Source organism: Lepeophtheirus salmonis, chromosome 3, assembly GCF_016086655.4.
Source record: "Lepeophtheirus salmonis chromosome 3, UVic_Lsal_1.4, whole genome shotgun sequence".
Lineage (NCBI taxonomy): Eukaryota > Metazoa > Arthropoda > Copepoda > Siphonostomatoida > Caligidae > Lepeophtheirus > Lepeophtheirus salmonis.
In genome coordinates, this window is record NC_052133.2 from 6,037,754 (window position 1) to 6,064,214 (window position 26,461).

The 26,461-nt window shown below is 31.5% G+C and overlaps 1 protein-coding gene across 19 annotated transcripts in view; it reads right to left on the reverse strand.

The window, feature by feature from the left end:
* Window positions 1–704: 704 nt before the first annotated feature.
* LOC121114290 (uncharacterized) overlaps window positions 705–26,461 on the reverse strand; it is a 28,779-nt gene continuing 3,022 nt past the window's right edge. For 3 of the 19 annotated variants that reach the window (XM_040708212.2, XM_040708213.2, XM_040708214.2), the window contains exons 5-10: window positions 25,227–25,428; window positions 20,093–20,125; window positions 8,295–8,756; window positions 5,010–5,144; window positions 4,423–4,678; window positions 705–2,605 (exon numbers count right to left, since the gene is read on the reverse strand). In XM_040708212.2, the coding sequence (XP_040564146.1) occupies window positions 2,160–2,605; window positions 4,423–4,678; window positions 5,010–5,144; window positions 8,295–8,756; window positions 20,093–20,125; window positions 25,227–25,428 (1,534 nt within the window). In that variant the 3' untranslated portion in view covers window positions 705–2,159. The remainder of the gene's footprint in view (window positions 2,606–4,422; window positions 4,679–5,009; window positions 5,145–8,294; window positions 8,757–20,092; window positions 20,126–25,226; window positions 25,429–26,461) is intronic. The other 16 variants (XR_011779166.1, XR_011779168.1, XR_011779167.1 and 13 more) reach the window with 7 other exon arrangements.

Here is a 26,461-nt window from a genome sequence, read left to right on the forward strand (position 1 = left end):
TTTTTGTAATAAGTATTTACAAAAAAAAAAAAAAAGTAAGCTATGTGGCCCATAAACACAAAAATAAGCTAGCATAATTTTTCTCAAAATAGAGTCTGGAGTGCATTTGTATTCTTTGGCGAATTAACTATCGTTCATTTCTATCAATAAATTATTCTGATTAATCCTTTACAGTGACATCGTAATGAAAAGGGCCACAGTGCCAATTTCGCTCCCCCCCAACCTTTGGAGAATTTTTGGTCACGTTAACTTAAATCCACTTTCTCTTTCTAATTATTCTTCCTTTTTTTTCTCTCTCTCTCTTTCCATACTAAGAACTTTTTTCCCTAGACTCAACTAGATATAAAATATGTTGTAACATAGAAAAGTATAGACATAGGAAATGAATGAATTAGATACAACAAATTTTTATTTTTCTAATTTGAATTTGAATGAGTATGAATCAATGAAGTAGCTAAGAATGAATAATACGGATTTATATGTTTTCAATATAAACCCAATATATTTTTTAACGACCACTTCCACCACGCTGATATAAATAAATAATATCAGTGTAAGTCGACTCAAGAAATCCTGAGCGCCCTCCCACTGAATGAAAAATTTGTGTGAACCCGCTCCCCCTGGATTTCTGCCAATAGAACCCAGCCCGAAAATTAAAAACTCAACAAAACCTCGTATCAACGCGAAATAACACAGTATTCTTCTTTGAATATATATAAATAAACAATATAATTCAAAATAATAGTCATTGCTGCATATTCGCGCTTTTTTACAAATCATGGATACAAACTGAATGATAATAAGATAATAGAATAATTAAAAATGCATATGTATATAAATAAATAAAAAGTTGTAGTAAGGAGTGTCATTAAAAAAGAGGAAAAATAATCATTATAATTAGACGTGTAATATAAAATAAAGGAACAAATCTTTCATCATCATTAAAGTGGTTTTGTTTCGTGTGTGATACCGGGATGTCTTTTTTTTTCTTCTTGAAAAAAAAAAAATTACTTACTTAGAAAAAATAGTATAAAGCTGAATAACATACAAGAAGAATGGAAGGATATAATGTACAAAAATGATGATATAATTTTCAAAATAATAATTTGGTAAAAAAAATGCAATTTTTTAAATATAAAGAGCAAGAAAAAATTATGCATCTTTTATGTAAAAGTAATATAATATGCTAGTTCTTTTGTTGTGGTGAACAATTGGAATGATTGGTATTAATAATAATAATTAATTATCATTTTAAAAGGAAACAAAAACAAATATCATTATTAACACAATACAAAAAAAATATTCCGATTGACATTGCAAAGGCGGCAGTGATGATCTCTCATATTCCCCTTGATTAAAAAGAAAAACAGTATAAAATTGAAGGGGGAATATAATCATTTTGCTATACATAATTTATTCGTGTTGTGGTGTAGTGTAGTGTGACGATCATAATAATTAATTAATTATACAATTTGACTAAGACGATAACTAAAAAATATTGGGCGGGTTAAGCCTGAAGGCAACACGTGTTATAGTAATGTTTATGAAGTAACAATGGTGTACAATGAATGTAGTTTTTAATATTTTATCATTTGAATTCCTCACCAATTCCAATTATTTTCAGAAAGCGTTTTTGGTTTCATTCTGTCGTAGTTTTTTTGTTTTTTTTTCAGAAAAAAAAAAATGCTTTTACAGAAACGTAAAAGATATTTTTACGATTATATATATATATTGAATGTTTTATTTAATTCACTAAATAATAATAATTAATGATCAGTCCTTTTTTATGATGAGTTGTGTATGTATTAGAGTAAAAAAAAGATCATTCCTCAATCATCATTCATATATATATATAATTAAAAATCGAGGGAGAAAATATACGTCATAACGGATTTTCAAAGGATATAACATACAATCGTTTAACAATGAATTCAAAAATGTAAATGTAACTAACAGAATCTCTCATCCCTCAAAGAGACATATTTATTTATTATAATAATGAATTGGCAGTAGAGATGCGGTGTTATCATTATTCGAATAGTATATTTATGATGAGGAGATGTGACCAAGGAATGCAATACGACAATGATGATGATAATGTGAGGAAACGAAGGAATGTCTATCTAGGTATTATAATAATAAGTTCAAAATGGATCATATCATATTCTAGGAAGTGTTCTTGCTAATGATTCATTTGAATTTGTATGAGATGATGGAGGAGGGGTTGTTGTTAATGCACCAGAAGTTTCTTGAGATCCTGTTCGTCGTAGACTTCCATGATTGTTGCGAGTAGATGAACTATTATTTGTTGTGTTACTCGTAGAGCCTACTCCACCTCCGCTACCAGAGTCGGCAGAGCCAGCTCGCTTAAGTGAAGGACCTCCTCCATTTTCTTTGTCTTTTCTTTTAGAAGAGGAACGACGAACGAGTCTCCGTTCTTTGTCAGAAAGACGACGGCGTAAGTTACAGCTACTACTTCCAGTACTAACGTTGGTCACTTGAGGATTCTGGATGGATGAAGTCGTTGTTGGCGGGGCCGACGAGGGAGGGGAGGAGGATGCAGGTACACCACCGATCTCGCCACTTAATTGTTGTAAACTGGTTCCTTAAAAATAAAAAAGTATTTCTAAGTTAATAAAGCAAACTTTCTTTGTATGTATGTTTTCTGCCATCCCTTTTGAGTGTATCTTAGACTGAGTAGATACTTGTTCTAAGTAATAACAATGCAATCGAGTGTGAACGTTATATTAAAAAAATAAAAGGGAGTATATCTGTAGTGATGAAAATCATGTGTACTTCGGGCATGTTAAAAAAACACCGAAAATCAACATGATAACCAGTGATGTAAATCTAGTGAATGTTTTAGCTGGATGGTTTTTTGGAATTGGTAATCTCAAGAATGAATTTTCTTTTCCTTAGCAGTTGTCATAATTATTTAATTCCTGAGTTGTGAATATCCTTTCCTAAATAAATTCAATTCTATTTAAACCCTGATAAAACATTCGTGTGTACTCATAAAAGATTAAATGTTATAATAGGAAGTCCTTGTTGGACTCACAGTAGAATTAAAGATCGATATCTAAGTAATTTTTGCCAATGTCCTTGTTTATTTTCTTCTCCCTCGTCACAGCTGATTGTAGCTGATCTCCTCCAAAACATTAATCATATTGTCAGGCTCACCATGCTGATTTGCCCATTCTACACTTGATTTTAATCCCTGATGATAACTCTGACAATTTGTAGAATGTTTTGGAGGAGAGTAGCTTCGCTGTCATGACGTTCCATAAGATCAGCTACAGTTAGCTGTGACAAGAGAGAAGAGGGGGAAAGAAAAGAAATAAAGACATTGGGAAGAATTACTCCGATGCCAATTTTCAGTTCACTCCAACAAGGACTTACAATTATAACTCTGCAACATTTCCTCTCCCAATTTTACTCTCCGTCTCTTACAAGCACATATCAGATTTTGAATATAATTGAATGATTTAGGAAAGAAAGTTAATTACTCAGGAGTTGAATAATAATGACAACCGCTCGCTCAGGAAAAGAAAATTCATTCTTCAGATTACCAATTAAAAAAAAAAAAAAAAAACAGGACTAAAATATTAATTAAATCTTGCCGTTAGATTAACTCATATTTTATACAACTGTATCGAATTGTACAAAATATGAATTGAGAACTCATTTTTAACAACGACCATGTGTTTTTAACTATTTTAAAAAAGAGAAAGGAAGTACACTATAAAAAATAAAGAATCTGACTTTAGATGAGGTATAGCAACTAAGGCATTTTTTTAAAGATATTTCATACATTATTTAGATACAATGTTGTGCCTATATCGGTCTGGTGGTTCCAGTTCAAAACTAAAAACGACAAACAACAATACAATATTGCTTGCTTATCGGTCTCGGTTCTCGATTACCAGATAAAAAAAGGTTATATAAAAATAATCTCAAATATTGAGGCAAAATTTGTTGTTCCCTACAAAAAATTAAAAAGTCGGGCCAAATAAAAATTTGAATAGATTGCTCAACCAAGACCCAGACCCGTGAAATCAATCTGAATCAGATAAAACCTTGCTTTACAAGATATAATACATGGGCATCAAAGACAACACGTTTTTTCTCCGTTCAAAATAAGTTTTTTTAAATTTTGAGTTATTATTATTATTCTTTTTATTCGCTTTATGGAGCAGAGTCCCCATGATGCTTTTCAAGCCATTTCTTGGTTTGAATGGTATTGTTTCCCATCAAGGAGCAGTATTAAGTTAAAACAGGGAATTTTTTTTTGGTCTATTGTTTTGAAAGTAACAAAAGTAGCGGCATACTTTACTGAACACTAAGTTGAAATAATTGAAATTTTGACAGCTGTCCTTTGAAGGTTGGTACTAAATTAAAATTAAGTAAATTTCAACTAAGTACCTTTAATTGTCCAAGGCGCTGATTGTACTGAAGAAGGAGTGTTATTAAACTGGTATGAAAACATTTTTCCAACTTTGACTTGCCCCGGTAAAGAAGACGGTCTTTCGTTGCAGATTCGCCAACCAGTTGTAGCAGACACAGTTTGAAGAGGTAATGCTAGTGGTCCAGGGCGACATTTCACAGTAACCAGTCCTGAGGGATCAGACAAAAACCATTCGGATCTATGCTTCATTCTTTCAGTCTGTCGTTCATGAACCTGGAAAAATAATTTTAAATAAATGACTATTACCTAAATATAAGTAATCACACAAATATTGAGTAAATTAATTTAAGACACACAATCCAAACAGACTCACAATAACAGTAAATCTATCGATATGAATAGGAGAAAAGTTATAATAATTATGTATGAAGATACTTAAAAAACAAAACAGAAATACGTTAGAATATTATTTATTAATTGATAGAATTATTAGTAAAAGATTTATTTATTTTTTAATCAGAAAATAAAGTATATTAATAAAAGCAAAGCAGCTATTTAAAAAAGTCCGAAGAAACACATAGAACGTGATATCGATGACACTTGCCAAAACCTGTTGCTCCATACATCTATTTCCTTCGTGCTCATCATGATCTGAGATTGTTGGTGAGGGAGAGTCGTCTTGAACCACGAACATCATCAAGGAATAAAAGGAGATGCTATGACGACGATGTAAATCCCACTTTTTAATTAATCCGAGCCAAGGGGTGAACAGAGGAAAAAATGATTTTTTATCAAATGAACACATGAAGAATGATGGAGAGAGATCAACACCGCCTAAGTTTAATAGTCTATTTTTTTTTTTAAATATATAAAAATAAGAGCAAACGTTTTTTTAAAATACTCTACAACTGTTTATGGATAATCCCATAAAGATTTAAACCACCGTGGACACCCAATGTCATAGATTCGGATGAAATTACTAAACCCAATGCATATCTAATTAGCTCAAGTTTAAAATTTGATGGCTTAATTTGATCCAAAGCAAGAAATATTAAATTCAACTCGGGTTCACCTCAAAGTATGTTCGAATTTTACAAAGACTTTGCTCTGAGGTTGTTGAATACAATTCAATATCATAGGGGCATCCATAGGGTGTGGGATGTACCCACACACAAAAATAATATTGATTAAATTTTTAATTAATAAAAAATTATCTATAGGAAAGCAACATTTCTAACGGAGAAACAAAAATTGAAAATAGGGAAGATTTCTTTTTTAAAAAGACACAGAAGAAAATTCTTAATTTTTTTTATTTCTGTTCTAAAAAAGGACATTTGATGAAATCATTGGACGAAGCAAAAATCAAACATTACAATGGGAAAACAACAATTATTAATTCTTAAATTGAAACTCTAAAGAAGGTAATTTCAACAAATTCTGTGGTGGAAGCAAAATTTTAATTCATCAAATTGAAAAGGATTTTTTTTTAAAAACCAAGTTCATCAAAAAAATGTAATTTCTAGACACATGGGATAATCGCCATGCAGATTAGCTTGTTTTTCCCCTTTTGAAGGAATGAAGTAAAATAATGACGTTGACTCTTTTTATCAACCAAATACTCCTTTAAAATTCCACTCATGCACTTATAAAAATGTGCATGATTATTCCAGGTCTCTATAATCACATGACTGTAGTATCTATGTATACATTAGAACATATTTTCAGGGAATAATCAAGTATTGAGTTCAAACCTGAATCTCATTGTCATCCTCGATCCCTTTACTTACACGTTTATAACAACTGTCCTTTGGTGTAAAAATTTGATTATAGTACTAACAGAAAGGATCATATAATTGAAGAATTCGGTGAAGTCATTTTTGTACATATATATGGTAAATTACTTAATCCTCGTTATCAATTAAAAACGATCATAATGCCGTCAACAAAAAAATTAATTGATTTTAGAATATTTATACATTTTGCCTAACAGACTTGTTGTCGTAATAGGAAACCCTGATAATTGCTAGACTAGATAATATGTCACACCGTGCTGTACGAATGCTAAAGACCGACGGTCTTTTGGTATGTCAGTACTATAACTGATTAAATGAAGAAGAAATAAAGTTGGGTGACGTCATTAAGGACCGAACTTAATCAGTTTTAGGACTGAACCGAACTGAATAGAAATGAAGTCTTCACTCCTAAATTTGGATTGACACAGCATTACTCACACTTGCAAGCTTATTTTATCTATAAACATTAAGTATTATATTTTTAGTAGAAGGTAGTATTATGGCTTTTCATAAGTAACAGTAATTAAGTATTTAGCCTATATATCTAACACCTGAGTTCTAATTTCATCCAAATCTCTGACAGTGAGAGTTAATTTATTTTTTATGGAATTACCCTTATACTAAAATAAAATAATTTAAAAAAAAACTACATACTCGAAAAACACAAGGAAAAAATTAATGCTTAAACCAATAATACACCGAATTAAAGCAAAGTTCATAGATTTTAATAGATATAATTATCCTTTCTAAAATAATAATTAGGAAAATATCAAAGTATGTATCATAGAAAATGAGCTAATCAATTTTGAAAAATTGAAAAAAGAAGGATATAACTGAATTAATTCATGTCATAGGCATTTTATTATGAACATATTTTTTTAGCAAAAAAAAAAGCAAAAACGTAGGACAAAGAACAATTTTCCTTGATACATACCTACAAGCAGAAAAAAAGTTAAAATTCAAATTATAATCATGCAGTTTAATTTAATTGAACAATTTATCATGTACCGGATGTATATTTAAGTATGACACACTTTTTTATAAGATTTTATTTTTAAAGGGCGTGAATGTGAATCGCAGTCCTAACGTATTTACGACATGTCAAACGAAATCCGCAATCTATAAGCTAATATCATTGTATATATGTGCATACTATATATTGAATTATACGACGTCTTATAGGAGAACAGGACCTTTACGGGAATTCCACAATACCACCATAAAACAGGCCCATAAATATTTGAATGAAAATGTAGTTTATTGACAAAAGGACTTTTGTTCTCCTTGATTACAGCAACATTATTATAATTTTCAGTTCTCACTAAAAATTTACAAACATAATGGATGGTGTCATTGGGACCCCAAATTTTGTGTATTACAATTACACATACAAATGCGCACAATTACTAAAGGTGCAACTAATTTGAGGTTCCTTAAGGAACACATTATTTAAAAATGGAGAAAGCTAGAACGGTATTAAGGTCTGCTAGTGAATAATTGGTCAGTTAAAGGACGTTATGTGGGCCAAATGGTGGGTTCATATTGAATATAATAAGATAAATTAACTAAGGAATGGACAAAATTGGAGCTGCCGGGCTATAACTTATTAAGGTCTACTCGTTAATTATAGGCCGGTGGAATCGGTGTGTTACTGAGGTCAATCAGTGGCTTCATATTGATTACAATATGATAAAATAACTGACGAATGTACGAAATTTGATCATACAGACTATATTATTAAGATATGCTCGTGGCGTAAACATATGCGGATTGAAGTGGTGCGTTATGAGGGCCAAAGGGTGGTTTTCTATTGAATACAATATAAGTTTTTGTGATCGATATACAATATGCCACAATATTTAAGTACCTAGTAATGATTTATTTAAGATATTTATAATAAAATGTTTCATTTAATAGTTAAAAGTGTGTCAGAATTCAAATTACATCCAGCATTACAATCAGGAGTCCTGATGATGATGGAGTATTATTCTTAGTTAATCAAAGTCAAAAGAGGGAAATTGCAAATACATTTTATGTGTACTACTACTACAATTACTCATCACATATGATGGGTGAGATCTTTTATCATCAAGTACCTGAGGCAGACAAGTGTATGACTTGAACTCAGATCTTCCAGGAATAGTGTTCCTTCCGGAAATAGGTGATGCAATCGTATTTAAATTATGTAGTGGCTCTAGGGGCGACCCACAAGAGGAAGGAGATGAAACATTTTGCTGGTGATCATCCAAAGATATTGAAAGACGGCCTTGCGGATCCAGAGGACAATTTTCTGGAATTATTTCTAATGATCCAGTCTTCTCAAGTGATCTCGTACCACCTCCACACCCTTCATCGTCGGACGGAATGCGATTTAATGAAGGGTCCATGTCGTCTCGAGACCCACCTAAAATGACTGGTGGGTAGGTGAAGAAAATCCACTCATCTTCTACTTTTAAAATCCTTCCAGTCAATTTTGCATAGTATTCATAATTATCACGTCCAAACAAATTTCTTATTCCAAAATGCTCAATGAAAAACGTCGTTACTTTTGTAGCCAACTGAAGGAAAAAATAGATGATTATAAATTAATTAAAACAATTAAATGAAAATGTGCGTAAAGTTCAAATTTGCGATAGTCAACAAAATTCAACTTTTTTTTGGCCGTTAAATTAAGATACTGTACCCCTGATTGCTTTTAGCTCGAGAAACATGAAAATTTACTATTATAATCCATAATTTCTACTTTTGTGGCTTACAAAGAGCTTTTTTCAAAAATATTTCCAAACAAAATTAACATGACTTATTTTTTCCCTTGAGGAATCTAAATAACTAAAAAAACAAAATTTCCTATTTCATATTTCCAGATTCAAAAATATTTCAACTATTTTTATACCTTTTTCTGAACGGAGAAAATGCCATGAAAGTCCGATAAATTCCTCATTTTTGATCCCACTGATAAAAATCGTAGTAATATTTTGGTATATTTATTAAGTTACCAAGATACAGAAGACCCCCGCTTATGCCAGATCTCAAGGGACCGATAAAATTTAACCGATTTAATTAATTACAAAATGTCCATCATAAAAGACTAAATCTTTTTATCTGTCAAAACAAACTATCCGTGCAAACACTGAGGACATTTGTACCAACATAATAAAAAAATTAGAGGTTGTGTTTCCTTCTTCTTTTTTTAAATTATACCGGGTAGTCCATTGAAATTTGAACCCTAACTAATTCAATAATTAATTAAAGGGTGAGTTATTAAAATAAATTAATCTTTCGATGAATTAAAGCATTAAAAAAAAAAAGCTGAGCCCCCTAGCTTAAGAAAATGACACTTGAACGTGATCGACCAATTTCCATTTCGCACACTTCAAGCAATTGAGCGTCTCCTGAGGAGAGGAGTTAAAAAAAACAGTCCATGAGGGCCCATGCAAGAGATCTCTGGGTTTCACTCTACTGTCAAGAAAGCTATCAAAAAAGTAGCCACTTTAGACACCAACAATAAAAGAAATCCATCTCCTCCATTGCAAAACTCTTTTTTGACACTTTTGGCCCCCTTACAGCCCAGAAGCCAAACCCCTCAACTACACCTTTTGGGTGCCATTTGAGGACGCTATACCAGAGGACTAAATCTGGAGCGAGTGCCAGGCCTTCTGCCGCCGCCTGGAAGCCATTATTACCGCTGAGGACATTAATGATTAAGAGAGCTCAGGCACAAACCTATTTATAGTATTAATTTTGTTGAAATTATATAAGTAATTAATAGATTATATTTTGTTGGAGTTAAAACTTCAGTGTTCAGATTTTAATGGACCACTCGGAATAAGAATAGTATGTTCGTATTATATTGTATTTTCGCAAGATATGTCCAATAATCTTAATACGTAACTCATATATATCTTAATGAATGACATTTATACGAAAAATTCAAATGCCCGACAGTTAAGGATCGGTCCCATGAAGAGACGACTTGAGGACCAGTCCCAATGATCTACAGTTCTAAGAACCGATTGGATCGTTCTTAACACTGGACTAGATCGAATAAATAAAGACCAACGTAAGACTAGTTACAACGGTCTTTTTCATGTTTATCGAGGTAAAAACAATCAGGAACGTCAACCCCTTTCAATCCAAGGGTAAACATTTGTTGACCATTGTACTAATAATTAACAAGTAACAACAACTATCTACTGTGACTAATATAAAAGTGAAGATCAAAATATGATTTAAATTTTCAACTTGTAGAGACAAAACAAGAGCAATAATAGTGTAAATATAATTGATATAAAATCTGATTTTTATGAGATAATTACAATATGTAATAATTCGAGGCCAAATACGTATAAAGAACAAAAAACTAAATAATACTTAACTACTCATATTACTGATATATGTACATAGATTTAAAGCACAGAGCTTATCATTGATTGTAGTAACAAAACATAAAAGAACGCACCAAGTTAAAATTATATACATGTTATCATCTTCTGTAAAAAATCATATTCGGAACTTCAAAAGAAATTTTTTCTTTTATTTACTTCCCTTCAAAATTAAATATGGCATTCATTTGTTAAATAATATGTATATGTGGCCTGTCGCAACAAAAGCAAGCAAGGATTGTTTTACTAATCAAAATGAGTCTGGATTATACGAATTGAATTCTTTAAGTAATCTGTTAAATATTAGTGTTGGGTTTTAATACTAGACCTTTATAATTTTTGTTGGACTAAACTACTTTGGTCTACATAAGTCATATGGAAAAATTTGATCTAGTACGGTACCACACAAAAAAAAAAAAGAAGATGTATTTAGATTTCAAAGATGAATTGATGATGAGGTCATGTATGTCTCTAAATTTTGAACAACAGTACAATGAAGTTTTATGAAGAATTAAGTGATTCATAAGTAGGGATGAAAATCGTGTGTATTTTAAGCATTTAAAAAAATTACAAACCTAAAATCAACATAGTAACCCTGAGAATTTGAAGATGTTTTGGAGGAGAGCAGCTTAGCTCTCATCACGTTTCATTAGATCAGCTACTATCCCCTCTGACATGAGAGGAAGGGAAGATGGAAAACATGGGCATTGGTTAGAATTACACTCATGTCTATCCCCTATTTTACTTGGGTCTAATAAGGTCTTACAATTATAACTCCACAACAAATTCTGTCTTTTATGAGCACACATTAATGTTCTATACCGTTTTGAATATTTTTGAATCTAGTAGAATAGGAATTTCACTACTCAGGAGTTAAATAATAATGACAACAGCTTAAGAAGAGAAAATTCCTTCCTCAGATTACCAATTTCAAAAAAATGGACTATCTAAAAAACATACACGACTTACATCACTACAATATTTTTCAAACTTAAAATGGCCAAGTTTTTTGTTTTTTCCAGTAGCAGAAAATAATGTTAACGTAGAGGTTGAAAAGTATCAATCCAAAAACGGGGGAGTCTATTACGGTACATACAATATAAGCACAATAAAGGGGATTCAATTTATGAGTAAGTAAATGTAGTCATAAATATTTAACAACTCTCATGCAATTCAATTCAATGAATCGTGGAAACTCACTTCTAAGAATATAATAAACTAAATAACATGTATGTATTTATAAAGAATGACATAAGTACATAGTAAATATGGAAGAAGAATATTTTCAGCATATCTACTCGCATGTTACATAGTTCATACTAGTGTTGGACTTTGGTCTGAAAATCCTAGACCAGTCAGAAACCATTTAAATTTTAATCTATTCGGTTGAACTTTGGTCTAAGCCTTGTGCTATTCGGTCTACTTTTAGTGGGGGAGGGTGTTTATACATTTTTTGACCCACTCCTCCCCCTGTCTGTGTTTGTACAAAACTTGATACCCCTCCGAGGGGGCGTAGCCCATCGCTCCTCCTTGTCAAAAAAATATTTAAATTTGTACCCCCCTTCCCTAGTTAATTGAACGTCCATGAACTTAAAAAAACATTACTAGATCAGATGGAGTAAATGTAATACTTATGTTTACTTATACTTAATCAGTGCAACTCTACCTGAACAATTAAAGGAACATTAAAAAAAAAAAAATGGTAATTGACATCGGTGTGATTCAATCGGAGAATCAGGTGTTTTTCTAGAATCAGCATTGGGAAAATAATGTTTAATGTGCGATTCTGATTCTTATTTATTACTGGTATTATTTAACTATAAAATATGTATATAGCACCCCCCCAAATTAAGGAGTTTTTGCTTTTTACTAGAAAATTGAATATTTAAGAAAAATTTCAAAAAATTTAACATTTGAAATTTAATTTATTTTTCCAAATTTTTGCCCTAAAAATTTGATTTTCTGTGAATAACTGTATTTTTAAAGTTTTTTCCTAAAAATTTAATATTGGACTTAATTTTTCAATAATTTGTTTACTAGAAATCTTTATTTTTATTTTTTTGTAAATAGTTGTAGATTTTGGTCATTTTTTGTGAATTGCACAGGATATTAAAATTTTTTTTTTCACAAAAATTTTTTTGAATTTTTTTCTCCAAAAATGTTTATTTTTTGTGAATAGTTGTGGGGTTTGAAAAATATTTAAACATTAAATTGTATATTTGAAATCTCTCTTCAATTAATGTAATATCCCCTCCCCCCAAAAAAAATAAAAAAATAAAGTAATATATATAATCTTGTGGATAGCAAAATGATATTTTTTAACTATTATTCAAAATATTAAGCAGCCGGAATTGGCACGGGGAATTTTTACAAGAACCCTATCAGAATGGGCATTATAATTTTTATTTTTGAATCGTCCCAACACAAGTCTAAATCCTCGTGAATGTAAATCATAAAAAATATATATATTATAAATTTTGATTGACCAATTAAAAGTTTTTTTTTTTTTTTTTTATAAAATAATTTTTTTAGGATGACGACATTTATCATAGATTGTTTGAGATGATTACTATGGTGGCGTCCGTTAAAATTTACTTACCGAGTTCTCCCAAATATTTATTATTTTTTCGAACAAAGTGTCCCAGAATCAAAAAATTCCTAGGCAAAAAATCATAAATCATATTGATATCTGTATCATTTCCACCTATATTGTTAAAGGGTTCAGACCGAGTACCAATACAAAATTCAATATACATATGCGTTTACAATTTACACACATAGGGTGAGAAAGCAAAGCATATAACTTTAATTTTTCGGAGAAATGTGGTGTGTACCTAGAAAGGATCTTAGAGACACAAGACTTTCATAAAACATATCGAGGAATGCTTAAGAGAGAACTTTTATTCAAGATGCCCCCTTTTTGATTCAATGAAAACCTCCACACGAGGTCTGAAGTTCAAACAGCTGTTAATGATGAACTGGTCAGAAAGATTATCCCCCTCTGTTCTAGGACACTTTACTGAAAACCACATTGCCAAATGTGATTTTGTGGAACGGACACTAAGCCGAACAAAATAAATATATTTAATGATGATTCATGTTGCAATACTATACAATTATCTATTAGACTACAAATACATCTTGATAACTATAAGGTTAAATACAACCTCAGGATAGAGGAGTGTCCACCAGGACTTGACCAGATACATAGGAGCTCCAACAGATTCGATATATACGATTGATTCATTCGGTATGTCCATTGACTTTTTCTCTTTCTAATTTATTTATTAAATTAATTATTGGACTTCTAATAGCGATTTGAGCTAACTGTTGAAGCATCCTTATAACAGAATGAATCAACACCTAATTCTTGCAATTCGTGGCAAATAAATAAATATTGTATCTTTTAAAATTGGTGTAACAGGATTGGGAATCATAATTACATTGTATTGCAGTATGAATAATAATCAAATATATTTATAATTTTTTTTGGGCACAGTGTCCGCAAACGACCCCGCTCCTAGGTGATGGTGGATACACTGCCTTGAGAGGTCCGAATTGTCTTCAACTAAAAAACCCGCCCAACACATCATAATCCCATGGATTAAGATCAGAGTTATTACTGGGTCAAAAGTTAGAGTGCCATAAATCGGGCATATTCTGGGCACAAAACTCATGGACTTTTATTTTATACACAGCTTCCTGAATATCTTCTAGCACGTCTTCCACCTTCATCAAAGACCTTTTTGATGTTATAAACTGAGGCGAAGGACAAACGGACAATGTCTGCAGCCGTTTTTGGGGCCACGTCTGCACAGAAGCAAATCAGACACACGTTTATTTTATTTAGTTCTTGTTCAAACATTTTCCAGTTGAAATACGCTTCATGGCCATAGACAAAAAACTGGTTATCCAAACTTTTAAAAGTTTTTTAAAGCAATCTCCTAAGACGAATATTAGGGGCTAAAAATTAAATTAAAAAGTGTTGATTCTACACCCTGTACATATGAACGCCACACGCATGAATTGATTCAAATGTGGAGCACTTATATAGATATAATGTGTACATTTTATAGCTATTATAATAATTATATATAATCATTCATATAAATACATACATGATACAACTCTCTACCAATTATTATTAGTATTAGTATAGAAGGAAAAAAAATACAACGTTTATCAATCGATTGAACAGGGGGAAGAGAAATTATTACATAGGTATTATACGCAAGTCTAATATTTAGTATCATAATAATTCATTGCATGCAAGGGAAAAAAAACCAAAAATGAAGTGTGCCTCATTAATGGAGTGGTCCTTAAATGCTTTTAGGTTTATATTAAATTGTTGAAGGGAACATAGTTCAAAAATGTTCCTTTTGATAAAATATCACGAAAAAAAATATTAATAAAGTAAAGATTTTTACCTCCGCCAATGAAGTTGAAAGGAGGTTATGTATGTGTTTGCCTATGTTTGTTTAAAGTCACCAGAATTACGTCAAAAGTCACAAATTGATTTTGTTCAAACTGGGTACGAAGATAATATATGGTCACAGTAAAAGGCCATTAAATTTGGAGAGGTCAAGGTTGCATACAAAATGCATAATCGACTATAACTTTAGTACACATTGAGACACATCACTCAATTTAATTTCAGGCTGAGTTTTGCACTCTACCGAGTGCCCATTCTAGTCCTAAATGTTTTTATGCTTGTCAAGGCCTCATTTATGAGTGTGCACTTAAAATATTAAACTGTGTGGGTGACTACTTGACCTAAGAAATACCCAAAGCTAAGCGCATCATATTAATAATAAAAAAGAAGTATACCGCGTGGCCATTCACTTCAAGGGCGATGCACCCAATCTATATTAATAATGTAAAGGCTTTGTGTCTGTTTATTCGTTTGATTGTCTTGGTGATAATTCATTTTTAACAACGAGCGTGTCATATTTAAAAAAAAAAAGACAAAAAAAAGTGGAGTGCATATAAAAAATAATGGATGTGACTTAAGATGAGCTTTAACAGTGATGTGTCGGTCCTTATTTAGGACCGAAGACCGTAGTACAGTCTATTCCCAATTGTTGGTCCTTAAAAAAGGTAAAATCGATCCTTCCTGACGTCAATGAGGGTGTTTTTCCTTTTTTAATTATTCCGTTATATAATAGAATAAATCATATAACTAAGTAGAAACATAACATGTTCGTATTATAATGAAAAAAGTCAGATTTTTAGCAAGATATTTGCAATAATCTTAATACATATTTCATATATCTTATTTGGCTTAATACTCCATCGATATTTTTATGAAAAATTCCAAGGACCGACAATTAAAGACCGGTCTTAAAGACTGGAATGGACCAAATAAATATGAACCGACACAACACTAAGGTTTAGTAACGAGTAGCGTTCTGGAGACAAAATTACTCCCTGACTGATCACGTTATATTAAAAAAGAAACACATATAAAAAATAATGAATGTGACCTTATATGAATTTCAGCAACGAGAATGTCTGGTTAAGCTCAACCAGTGTGCTCTCTAGAGACCTCGTTCATCAAATCATATTAAAAAAGAAAAAAAAGGGAATAATACCTGGTGTTGTCAGTCTTTATTTAGTACTGAAGACTGCAATCCGATGTAATTCAGTTTAAATAACATACAAAGTTTAGTCCAAGACAACGTCACTCAACTTTATTTCTTCTTGTTTTAATTAGTTCTAGTACTAACAGTCCGAAGGACAGACAGTTTCAAGGTCTGGTCCAAAGACTGAAAATGCTAAGTATTTTTTAGCGTGGAAGTTTAGTTGTTGTTGACAACCTAAACAATGTTATTTAAGTCATTCTTTCTTCCTTTTTAGAGACGTCATTGGGGACATTTATTTGAGTAAATTGACTGCTAGTTCATTAATATTGGTAAAATATGAGATATTTACTTCTTCATTTTTTATCAAAAGGAACATTTTTAGATTATAAAAAATCTGAAGGACCACTCTAATGTACATTATTCTAAATTTATATAATATTCTAGATACAAAATATGCGTCATGAACTACAATATCGTGTAATATCTTTTAATAGTTTTTAGTCTCAAATTATAACCATGCGAAAGCAATTATGTATCTTCAGAGATTTCAATGTCATTGTTCGAATAGACAATAATATATATATTTTTATATATTTTTTTTTTTTTTTGCTTATTAAACGTACATATGTAGTGAAATATAAACCAAATTTGTCGCCGTCAACACAAAAACAAGCAAGAAGGATTTTTATCAAAATTGAGTCTTGATTACAGTTATATTCTTTGACGGACATCCGTCAATTTCTATCAACGAATTATTCGAATTAATGTTTTGAAGGACCCGAAAATTGCACATAAAGTCGCAAAAATTCATTGTCATAATGAAATAATTTGAAATTGATAGTTTATTTTTTAAAAGATGATATCAGAGGTAAATTCAGTGTTATAAAGTTTTAAATTATAACGAATGGGGACGAGTAGCTGGTGCAAGACTTTGGCTAATTATAACTATGTTATTAATTGTTGCAGAAAGTTCAAATTTTGCGAGAGGTTGCATGAAACCTTAATTAATGTTGCTTAGAAAATAAGTTTGTTTTGATTCCGCCTCATTTTTGAAATATTTGACCAAAGAGCAGTTGCACGAAAAAATCACGGAGTGTATCTTGGCTGGAGAGGAAAATAAGAGCATCACAAGGACATTTGAAGTCAACGTGAAACACTGTTTGGAGGATCAAGAAGAGGCTCGACGAAAGGGAGAGTGATGGGAAAGCTTTTTCTCTTATAAGTTTAAACTGAAGTGTCAATGCTGGGCACGGAAGGGGTTTTTTCGAAAGAGTTCTGGCCTCCGTCTTCCCCAAACATGAACCCCCTTGATTTAAGCATTTGGGGTGAAATTGAGAGGTTTGCCCCTTGCTAAATCTGATCCAAATTTGGAGTCTCTAAAGGCCGCGGTAATTTCAGTCTGGGCCAATATGTCTACCAGCTCTGTCAAGAAGGCCTGTGCTGCTTTCAGAAGAAGGCTCAGTTTTTTTGAAATAAATATTCCTTAAGGTATCCTTAATAACCATCAAAAAGCTTTTTGTTATACAAATTCATTTACGTGAACCAGCTACACGTCCCCACCCGGTAGATAATATACTGGAGTATTTCAACTTATCCCATAGATTAGGAATACAAAGCCTACAATCGACAAAAAATAGCTATGAACTGTCGGGTTTTATGTAGTGTTGAGTCGGTCCTTATTTAGAACTAAGGACCGCAGTCCAGTTCCACTCGTCGGTCCTTAAACAAGGTAAAATCAATCCTTCGTTACGCCATTGGGGTTGTTTTTTCTTCTTTTTTAAAACTATTATATTATATAAATATAATAAAATGTATAATTAAGTAAAATATATTATGTTTATGTTATATTGCAATATAATGGAAACATGAATATTTTTTGCAAGATATGTTTTTAAACTTTTTTCGAATTTCAATTAACACTAGTTCGGAAAGTTAGGATTTGGTATGGAAATAACCTATACAAAATTTCATTGCACTACGATGTCATCTTTAGTTAGGACCTTATTCAAACCTATAAGAAGTATTAATGAAGTTTTTTTCTAAAGCTACCATATGTAGGAAAAAGAGAAAATAAGACAAGAAATTTTCTATCTTTAATTTCGGAATATATAAATAAATATTGCGTGCTATACGTGGATCATCAAATTTTCCTAACTTTGATCTCTTATTTTTTCTGCATAGAAAAAAAAAAAAGTCTTACTAAATACTTTTTATAAGTTAGAAAAATGTATATCAAAACCAGTTTATGCAAAATAACTAGAAATGTCTTCTTAATATCTATATTCATTAAGTAAAGAGTTTTTCCCTTTTTTATTGTTCGATCGAGATGTGCGATCTAAAGATGACCTCGGAGGACAATGCAATTTTAAATAGGTAATTTTTATACCATATGACAACTTTTCTGCTCTACCCGTAATCAAAGTTCGAAAAGAGTTGAAAATCAAACCGCTCAAATATACAAATCTCATATATCCTATTTGGGTTAATAAATAAACCATGGATATTTTTAGGAAAAGTTCCAAGGACCAATAGAACGGTTCCTAAGACTGGACTGAATAAATAAGGGCCGACACAACACTAGCTCTATGTACAGGGTAGTTAAGAGAAATTTGGAAAAAACTTACAGGCTTATAACTAACGAACTAGATGGGGTGGAAATATATATTTTTATTATTTGAAAGCTCTACTTAATAACATTCAGTTATTTATAATGAAATTTACCTCTCTTGATAAACTCGGCCACACGGCACCGGAAGCTTTGGCAGGCCCGGGTGACCTCGTCCAGATCCTACTTTGCTATTGTACGGGTAATGGACTTCTTCAAGGCCACCACAGACGAATGATACTTGGCACCGTCCTCATGCTCGACCCTCCCCTAAAGATATAAATCGGATGGGTTCATGTCCGGGATGTTAGCAGGCCAAAAATCCAGCTCCAAAAGTGGGGACATTTTGTGGCCAAGACATTTTGCACTTGACCAGTGCATTGTCTTTTTGCAAGATGCAATTTATTCCTTCAGTGACTACATCTATCCAAGAAATGTAAATTAAAAGTGCAAAACCCTTACAATAGAAAAGCTGGATCCGCACGAGGTCTTCAGGGCCTGCCAAAGCTTCTGGTACTGTGTGACCAAGTATATCAAGCTTTCAAATAATAACAAAATTATGGTTCTGCATCATTTAGTTAATTCATTACAAGCCTTTAAAGATTTTCAAAATTTATCTAGACCACCCTGTACATGTGATTTAAAATAAATTAGACATTTTCCCTCTTTTTGATTTCTGTTCAAGATTGTTTTTGCGTTAACTCACACAATATGTATAAGACGTATTATAAAAGGTTTTTTGTTTTTGTTTTTTTTTATTATAAAACCTAGTCTCATCACCAATTATGTTAATAGACTAAATGATATTTTGATCACATTAATGTATTTTTTAAATTTTAATTACAATTCGTTTTTCAAAATGGTGTTTCATTCTATAATATAATGTGTAGGCAAGGTTAATAGAAATACTAGGTTAGACCATCATGTAATCGGGCTTCTAGAATTTTTAATTTGATATATCGTAGCGACATCTGGGCAAGATTTTGACAAAAGAAGCAACCAATCATAGTTTATGACGCCACTGTTGCTATAATTTTGGATTTAATGTTACCGACTGCTGGGTAAGAAAAACAGATTTAGATAAAACACGTAACCACTCATACACTATGACGTCAATATTAAAAAGCGTGGTGGAAGTCAAACATCAGTCGTACACACACATTATGGTATAACCTTGTATTTCTATTAACGTTGATGTGTAGGATATTAATAAATTAAATTAAATGACACTGAAAATCCTGGAAGACAGATTAGAAAACAATCAACACTACATATGTGATATCATTATAAAAATTACAATACAATTTGTGGGAATCAAAACTTACCAATAGTTTTTCTAAACACTCATCAATACAATCCTTAAAAAAAAAAAATACCAAGATATATCTCTATAAAATGTTTCGACATAATTTGTGAGTGTTTCAAATATTCTTTTATAAATAATAATAACACTATCCAACAAAAACACTCTTTCTCTTGTGTGTTTCCCCTGAGATCGAAATAGGTTGAACTTAATACGAGTTATATTTTTTGATTTCAAATATGAACTTGACAACGATATAAATCTTTTTTGAAGGGAGTTTTAAAATTCAAGCTCAGACTTTCAGCTATGCAATGATACACACAATGTCCTTTTTTAGGACTGAAGACTCCAGTCTTTTCAGTTCAGTCCTGTATATCAGTCCAAAAAAATTGTTCCCTGATGACGTTATTCACCTTTATTTCTTCTTTATTAAATCAGATCTAGTACTATTAGTCTACGGTCTTAACGACTGGTCCTAAGAACGGGCAGGACCGAATAAATGAAGAGACATACACACTAAATATTCGAGGTGGAGATTTAAAATCTGGAACAAGTTTAGACCTCAATATCTTCGCAATCCTGATATATTTGTTTTTAAAAGTGTACTCATCAGATTCAGCTGACAAAACTGTAGAAGAAATAATACATCATTATAGATCGATCCTCCGAATAAGAACGGCGAGCATCCGTTATTGTGTGTCATGCCCAAATACGCGAATGCTAGAAGTCTTAAATTGGTGCAGTTTATCCAAATTTGCTAATTAGACGCGGATTTATTCCGGACAAACACACATTTAAAGACATGGTTTGGACAAAGGAAATGGTGCCTCCTAGGTCTCCAGATCTGAACCCCTTCGACTACTCCTTTTTCTGTTTTCAAAGTTGTGTCCAACATGAACAAGGAGATCTTCATCAAGGCATATGCTAGGTTGGAGGTAGTGGTTGAAGCTGGAAGGGGCTAGTTTGAGTGATTGACTTTATGTAAGATCAAAAGATTTGTGAATTCCTAAATTAATTTAGGTAAAATAATTGAAAAATGCATAATCCTTAAATTTTCCGGATTTAAAATTCACACCCTTTATATTATTAATTATTTTTGGAGTTATGTGCCTCTGAAGAAAAAGAAACACCTTTTTTATCTTAATGTTCGTTATTTTTGCATTCCTTTAAATGGCCAAGATGTCAAAAATGACATCAAGCTTCAAAATATTATTAAAACTTGAGATTTTTTTAATGAAATGTGATTTATTATATAAGATATTAATTTTTTTAAACACAAATTATGAACTTAATAATAGCTATTTATATAAATGTTGTTTTTTCAAATCATTTTTTGTTATTCTTGTTTTTTAAGATTAAAATGAAATAAATGTCATGAAATATAAGAAAGTTTCTTTTCAATTAGCACTAAGGAAAAAATGACTTAAAAATGCAAGGGTATCAAATATGACATCTCGGTCATTCCAGTCTTTAAAAAAAATGACTCGAGTTATAAAAATATATTTTTTTATCTTTCAACATTAGGTTTTTGACATACAGAGAAATTCAGAATTAATAGAAGTACCCTTATAGTCAGCGTTCTCTCTCTGATACATATTTTTTACTGCATAAACTACTTTGCACAGAAGAAACATAAAGTAAAAATCCGCATAGAGTCAACTTTTTGTTCCTTTTGTTTTAGTATCAACTTCATAGGAACTCATGAGTATGAAGAATTCCCATGAGGATTTTTGCTTCTGTTGGTTTGTTGATACATCTGCAACGAAGTTGAAGAAAGGTTATGTTTTTTTGCATTTGTTTATTCCTTAGTCACTAGGGTTACGGCAAAAGATAAATATCAATTTTAATCTAACTTGGTACGAAGATTATCTATGCTCACAGTAAGAGGCCATTACATTTTGAGAAGTCAAGGTAGCACAAAATATAAAAATGCATAATTGACCATTACTTTGTAAAAAATTGATATACATAAGTAACTCAATTTGATTTTAGACGGAAGTTTTTCATTCTACCGAGTGCCCATTCTAGTTTCCAGTATGTTTCTTTTCAAATTCCTTTCATATTGCTTTTCAATCAATCCAGATACATATCATAAGCTCCACCCGAAAAAAAATTCTTGCTGAGAGATAAGCTAAAAATCCTAGATGATCTGTCAAAAACAGGATCTAATCAAACACGGGTTTTTGCCTCAAGATATGAAGTTTCAAAACTACTTATTTACATTAGTATCCAAAAATTGTGGTTTTTATATATTTTGGATATAAGAAAAATCCGGATTTAACCAAATTTCATCTGAAAAATAGCGGTTTCCTTTATCGGGATTTTACTCTATATGTATATCATTTATCTTTATCTTTAACAACAAGTTCTTAAAAAAAGCTTTGAATCTTAAAAGAATGGAAGGATGATAGAGAAAAGCTATTTCATATTTGGAATCAAGGGATCACATTATATTAAGTTCAACCTATTTTGATTTCAGGACATTTTTGCTGTTGAAGAGTAGTGTAATCAATTCATTGCAAAGTCGAATTACAAAGCAATCAATTATATTTATTTTTAATTATTATTTTCTAAAAATATAAGGGAATTTCAAAACAATCACACAATGTACATATACGTATTTTTAATAGAAATCTTTCAAACTACATGAAACGTATGAGAATGATTATTATCCATCGATTAAAATATATACTTTTTTTTTTATGTTTACAAAATTATAATATCAATCAAAAGATTTCTAGCATCAAATCAATGCTTTATGTAAGTAGTAAGGATTAGTGTTGAGACTCGATAAAAAACCGAATCATTTTTTTTTTTTGGTTTGGTCTTAAGTGATTTTTTCTAGAGGGATTTCAACCAATATTTCGGTTACTAACCAACGTACGTTAGTACGTTAATAGGTTGGGGAAAAGTAATATCTTATTTTTCGCTTTATTTCAATGCTTTATAAGAAGTGTTACAGTCATCCGATTTAAGCCAAACATGCCCCGTTCTACATGATAACTTGTTGTCAACAAGAATCCAACTTCATAATGCCTTTTCGTTAAAGCCCCTGTCCCTATTGGCAAAAAAAAACTCCCGACAACCAATTCTCAGACCTCAATTGAGGCAAAATTTGTACACCCAAGGGCGCAGGCCATAGCCAAGAACAGGTGGTAGTCACTCGTTCCCAGATCCAGACTGTAGGGTGGATGCATAATAACTTCCTATCCAAGCTCCCGGAGCTTCTGGTGCATCATTAAAGATGGGTGCAGCCTGGCGATATCTTGGTGAAACACGATGTATCTCCTGTTTGAGTTTCTTTTTGTATCCAGCCTTCTGCAAATGGTTCAAACGGTTTTATAATCGATGATACGACTGCTAACATGGCGGTCTATCTCGATATTCTCCATGATTTTATCGACATTTTCAACGACTGGCTTATCAGTGCGTGGCACATCATTCCCCTCCAAAAACGAAAAAACGAAAACCACTGCTGTGCAAGACAAGCCGTAAAAACACTGGCCCCGTATAAATTGCAAATTTTCTTGGTCACTTTCGACGCTTTTTCCCCTTTCAGAGAGTAAAGATGTAAAATATGGCAAATTTCTTCCTTTGTTACTTCCATACTCGACGTACGATAATTCACGACTGGACCGCCCAACCGCACCACTGTTTCAAAAGAGTTTGTAGTTAACACTCACACCTTTACAACACATTATCGTATAATCCGATGTGGCCAATAATGAACAAGATATACTTATTTAAAAAAAAGGCGGGAAATTACTTATTCCCAAAACTTTTTTAATTTTTTTCGAATTCGAAATTTTTGACTTAAATCCAACACTAATTATACACACCAAAGAAATCAGTTCTAACTATTTTATTAGGCATGTACATATTTATATATATCCACATGAAACAAGTAAAAAAAAACAAAAAAAACCCGGTAAATTAGGAAGCTGTAATCAGTAATTGTAATATATTGGCAAAATTTACGTAATAATGTTATCACCCCGTAACTCTAGATTTTCCCGTTAATTCAATCAAATAATCACTATTATTAATGAAATATATCCAGAGAGCTGTAACATAGTACAGTTATTATATCTATGTAATTATGTTCATACAATCAAATATATAATTATCATCTTTTAAAAAAAAACACATCAAAAAGATGTTGACGAAATATACGTATTAGTGTTGGATTTCGGTCTGGAGATCCTAGACCAGTCTGAAACTGTTATGACTAAACCAGGGGCAGCTCAACAGCGGGCTGTGGCTACACCACTTTTTAAGAATTTACAATTATCCAACATCAGCAAAGAAAAATCGTTTTTCTTTTAGTTATTGGACCCTCCACTCATAAAATAGGTGCACAGAGCCTGTTAACTAATATTATAGTTAAATTTGACCTACAAAAAAATCCAATCATTTTTTTTAGAACTAAGATCTTTGATTTGAATTTTGATTCATAGTTTTAAACTGGGGTCCAAATTTGTAATGAAAAAATCCCCAACCATGAAACAATACGGTCTCGGATCGATTCTCAACACTAATATACTATTTACCTATGTATGTAACATCAAAACTGAAGGTTGCAAGAGTTTGAATCGTAACAAAATATTTGTATACATATATGTACATAAGTGTTTTTTATTTATTTATCTGGGAGTGAGGAAGAAGACAAAATTATCCTATTTTATAAGACACACTTCCAGAGACATGCAAGTATATCAATATTAACAGTCATATCCGTTTAACATACAGAGTAATAATATCTCAGCTTCCAATACTAAGGATGAACTTCAATAAAAGAGGATAAAATGAGAACTTTAATTTTAATGTCTTCCCCCCTCCCCTCCTCTCCAATTTAATTCGAATAAGTTTCTACTAAATACATAATAACATGAGACAGGAAATATTAAGGGGAGAAAAATAACAATATTCAAATAACGATTTGCTCATGATATCACGCCATTGGTTCACAGTTAGATAGAATGTTTCGGATGCGTCATATAATTGATATAACAAAACAAAAAAAAAGATAATTTGTTAAATGCATGGATGAAGAAATATAGAAAAATAAATTTAGTCGTACGTATTAATTATATCTTTCAATATGAGGAAGATTCAATTACTACTACTACATCCAATAATATGACAATTACTCTTACCTTAAATCGTTCAACATCTTCCATTTTGGCTGTCTTACCAGCAGCAACGCATGTATGGAAAAAAGATGGAGCTACCGAAACTCCCAATGCTTCGGCACTCATACCCGTTTGTGCTTTCACGCTATTAGAATGAATGACTCGAAATGTTCCAAACAAAAGAACCAACAAGTGTTGAGAGTATATTGGTAGATCCAAGAGTAATCTGCAATGAGACAAAGGAATTGACAATAAATAAATTAAAGCGAAGAGTAAAATGACTATATTTATCCATTTCTAGTGATGGATTTAGAATCTTAATTTTATATATATACGGGTAAGTTGAATAATTTTCTCAGTACTAAAACAGAACAACCTAGATTTTTCGGTTATCGATGCTAGAAACGTGAAATTTTGTTTGTCACCCACCAGGATTATGGCAAAAGTGACAAATCGATTTTGATCTAACTTCGTATACAGATTATATATGGTCACAGTAAGATACCATTATTTTGAGAGGTCAATGTAGCACAAAACGTTAAAATTACATAGTTGACCCTAACTTAGGAACATATTGAGGTACTAAGCTCGAATTGATGTTCTTATGTAGGTTCAATAATGATGTTTCATAAAAACAAAAAATCAAATTCAGGAAAAATTACCATGGGCGGAGGCTTACTCTCTACAGAAAACACATTCTAGTTATTTTTGTTTCTACAAGGTTCATTTTACAAATTGACACGTGTTTAAGATGAACAAATCGACTAGGACCGAATAAATCGGGTATTTTATTTTTCAGTTATTCTCAATTATATAGAACTGGACTGAGTTATCCATTTTTTTATATACTTGAGATCCATCCCTATCAACTTCAATTTAAAGTGATATAGTTCCAGGACTAGGTATACCATTATTTTACAAATAACGATAGAAAAAGTGTAATTGTCTCTGTTATGGCATCAACCAATTTGATAATATCATCAATAAATATTATTGTTCATATTTGTTTTCTACTAAGGTACAAAACATGGTATAGTTAAAGGCTTATCACATCTATTGTTATGACTTATATAATAATTTATACTTTTCTACATACATTAACATTTAAATAGTTAAATTTCTTATGCACTTACATTATTCTCTTAAATTAAAATTTTATGAAGACATAAAGAGTAAGAGAAATATCAAATTATTGTATATAATGGAAAGCTTTTATCATGATATTTTTTGAATGAGTTTTTAAAAGATGTAACACTAAT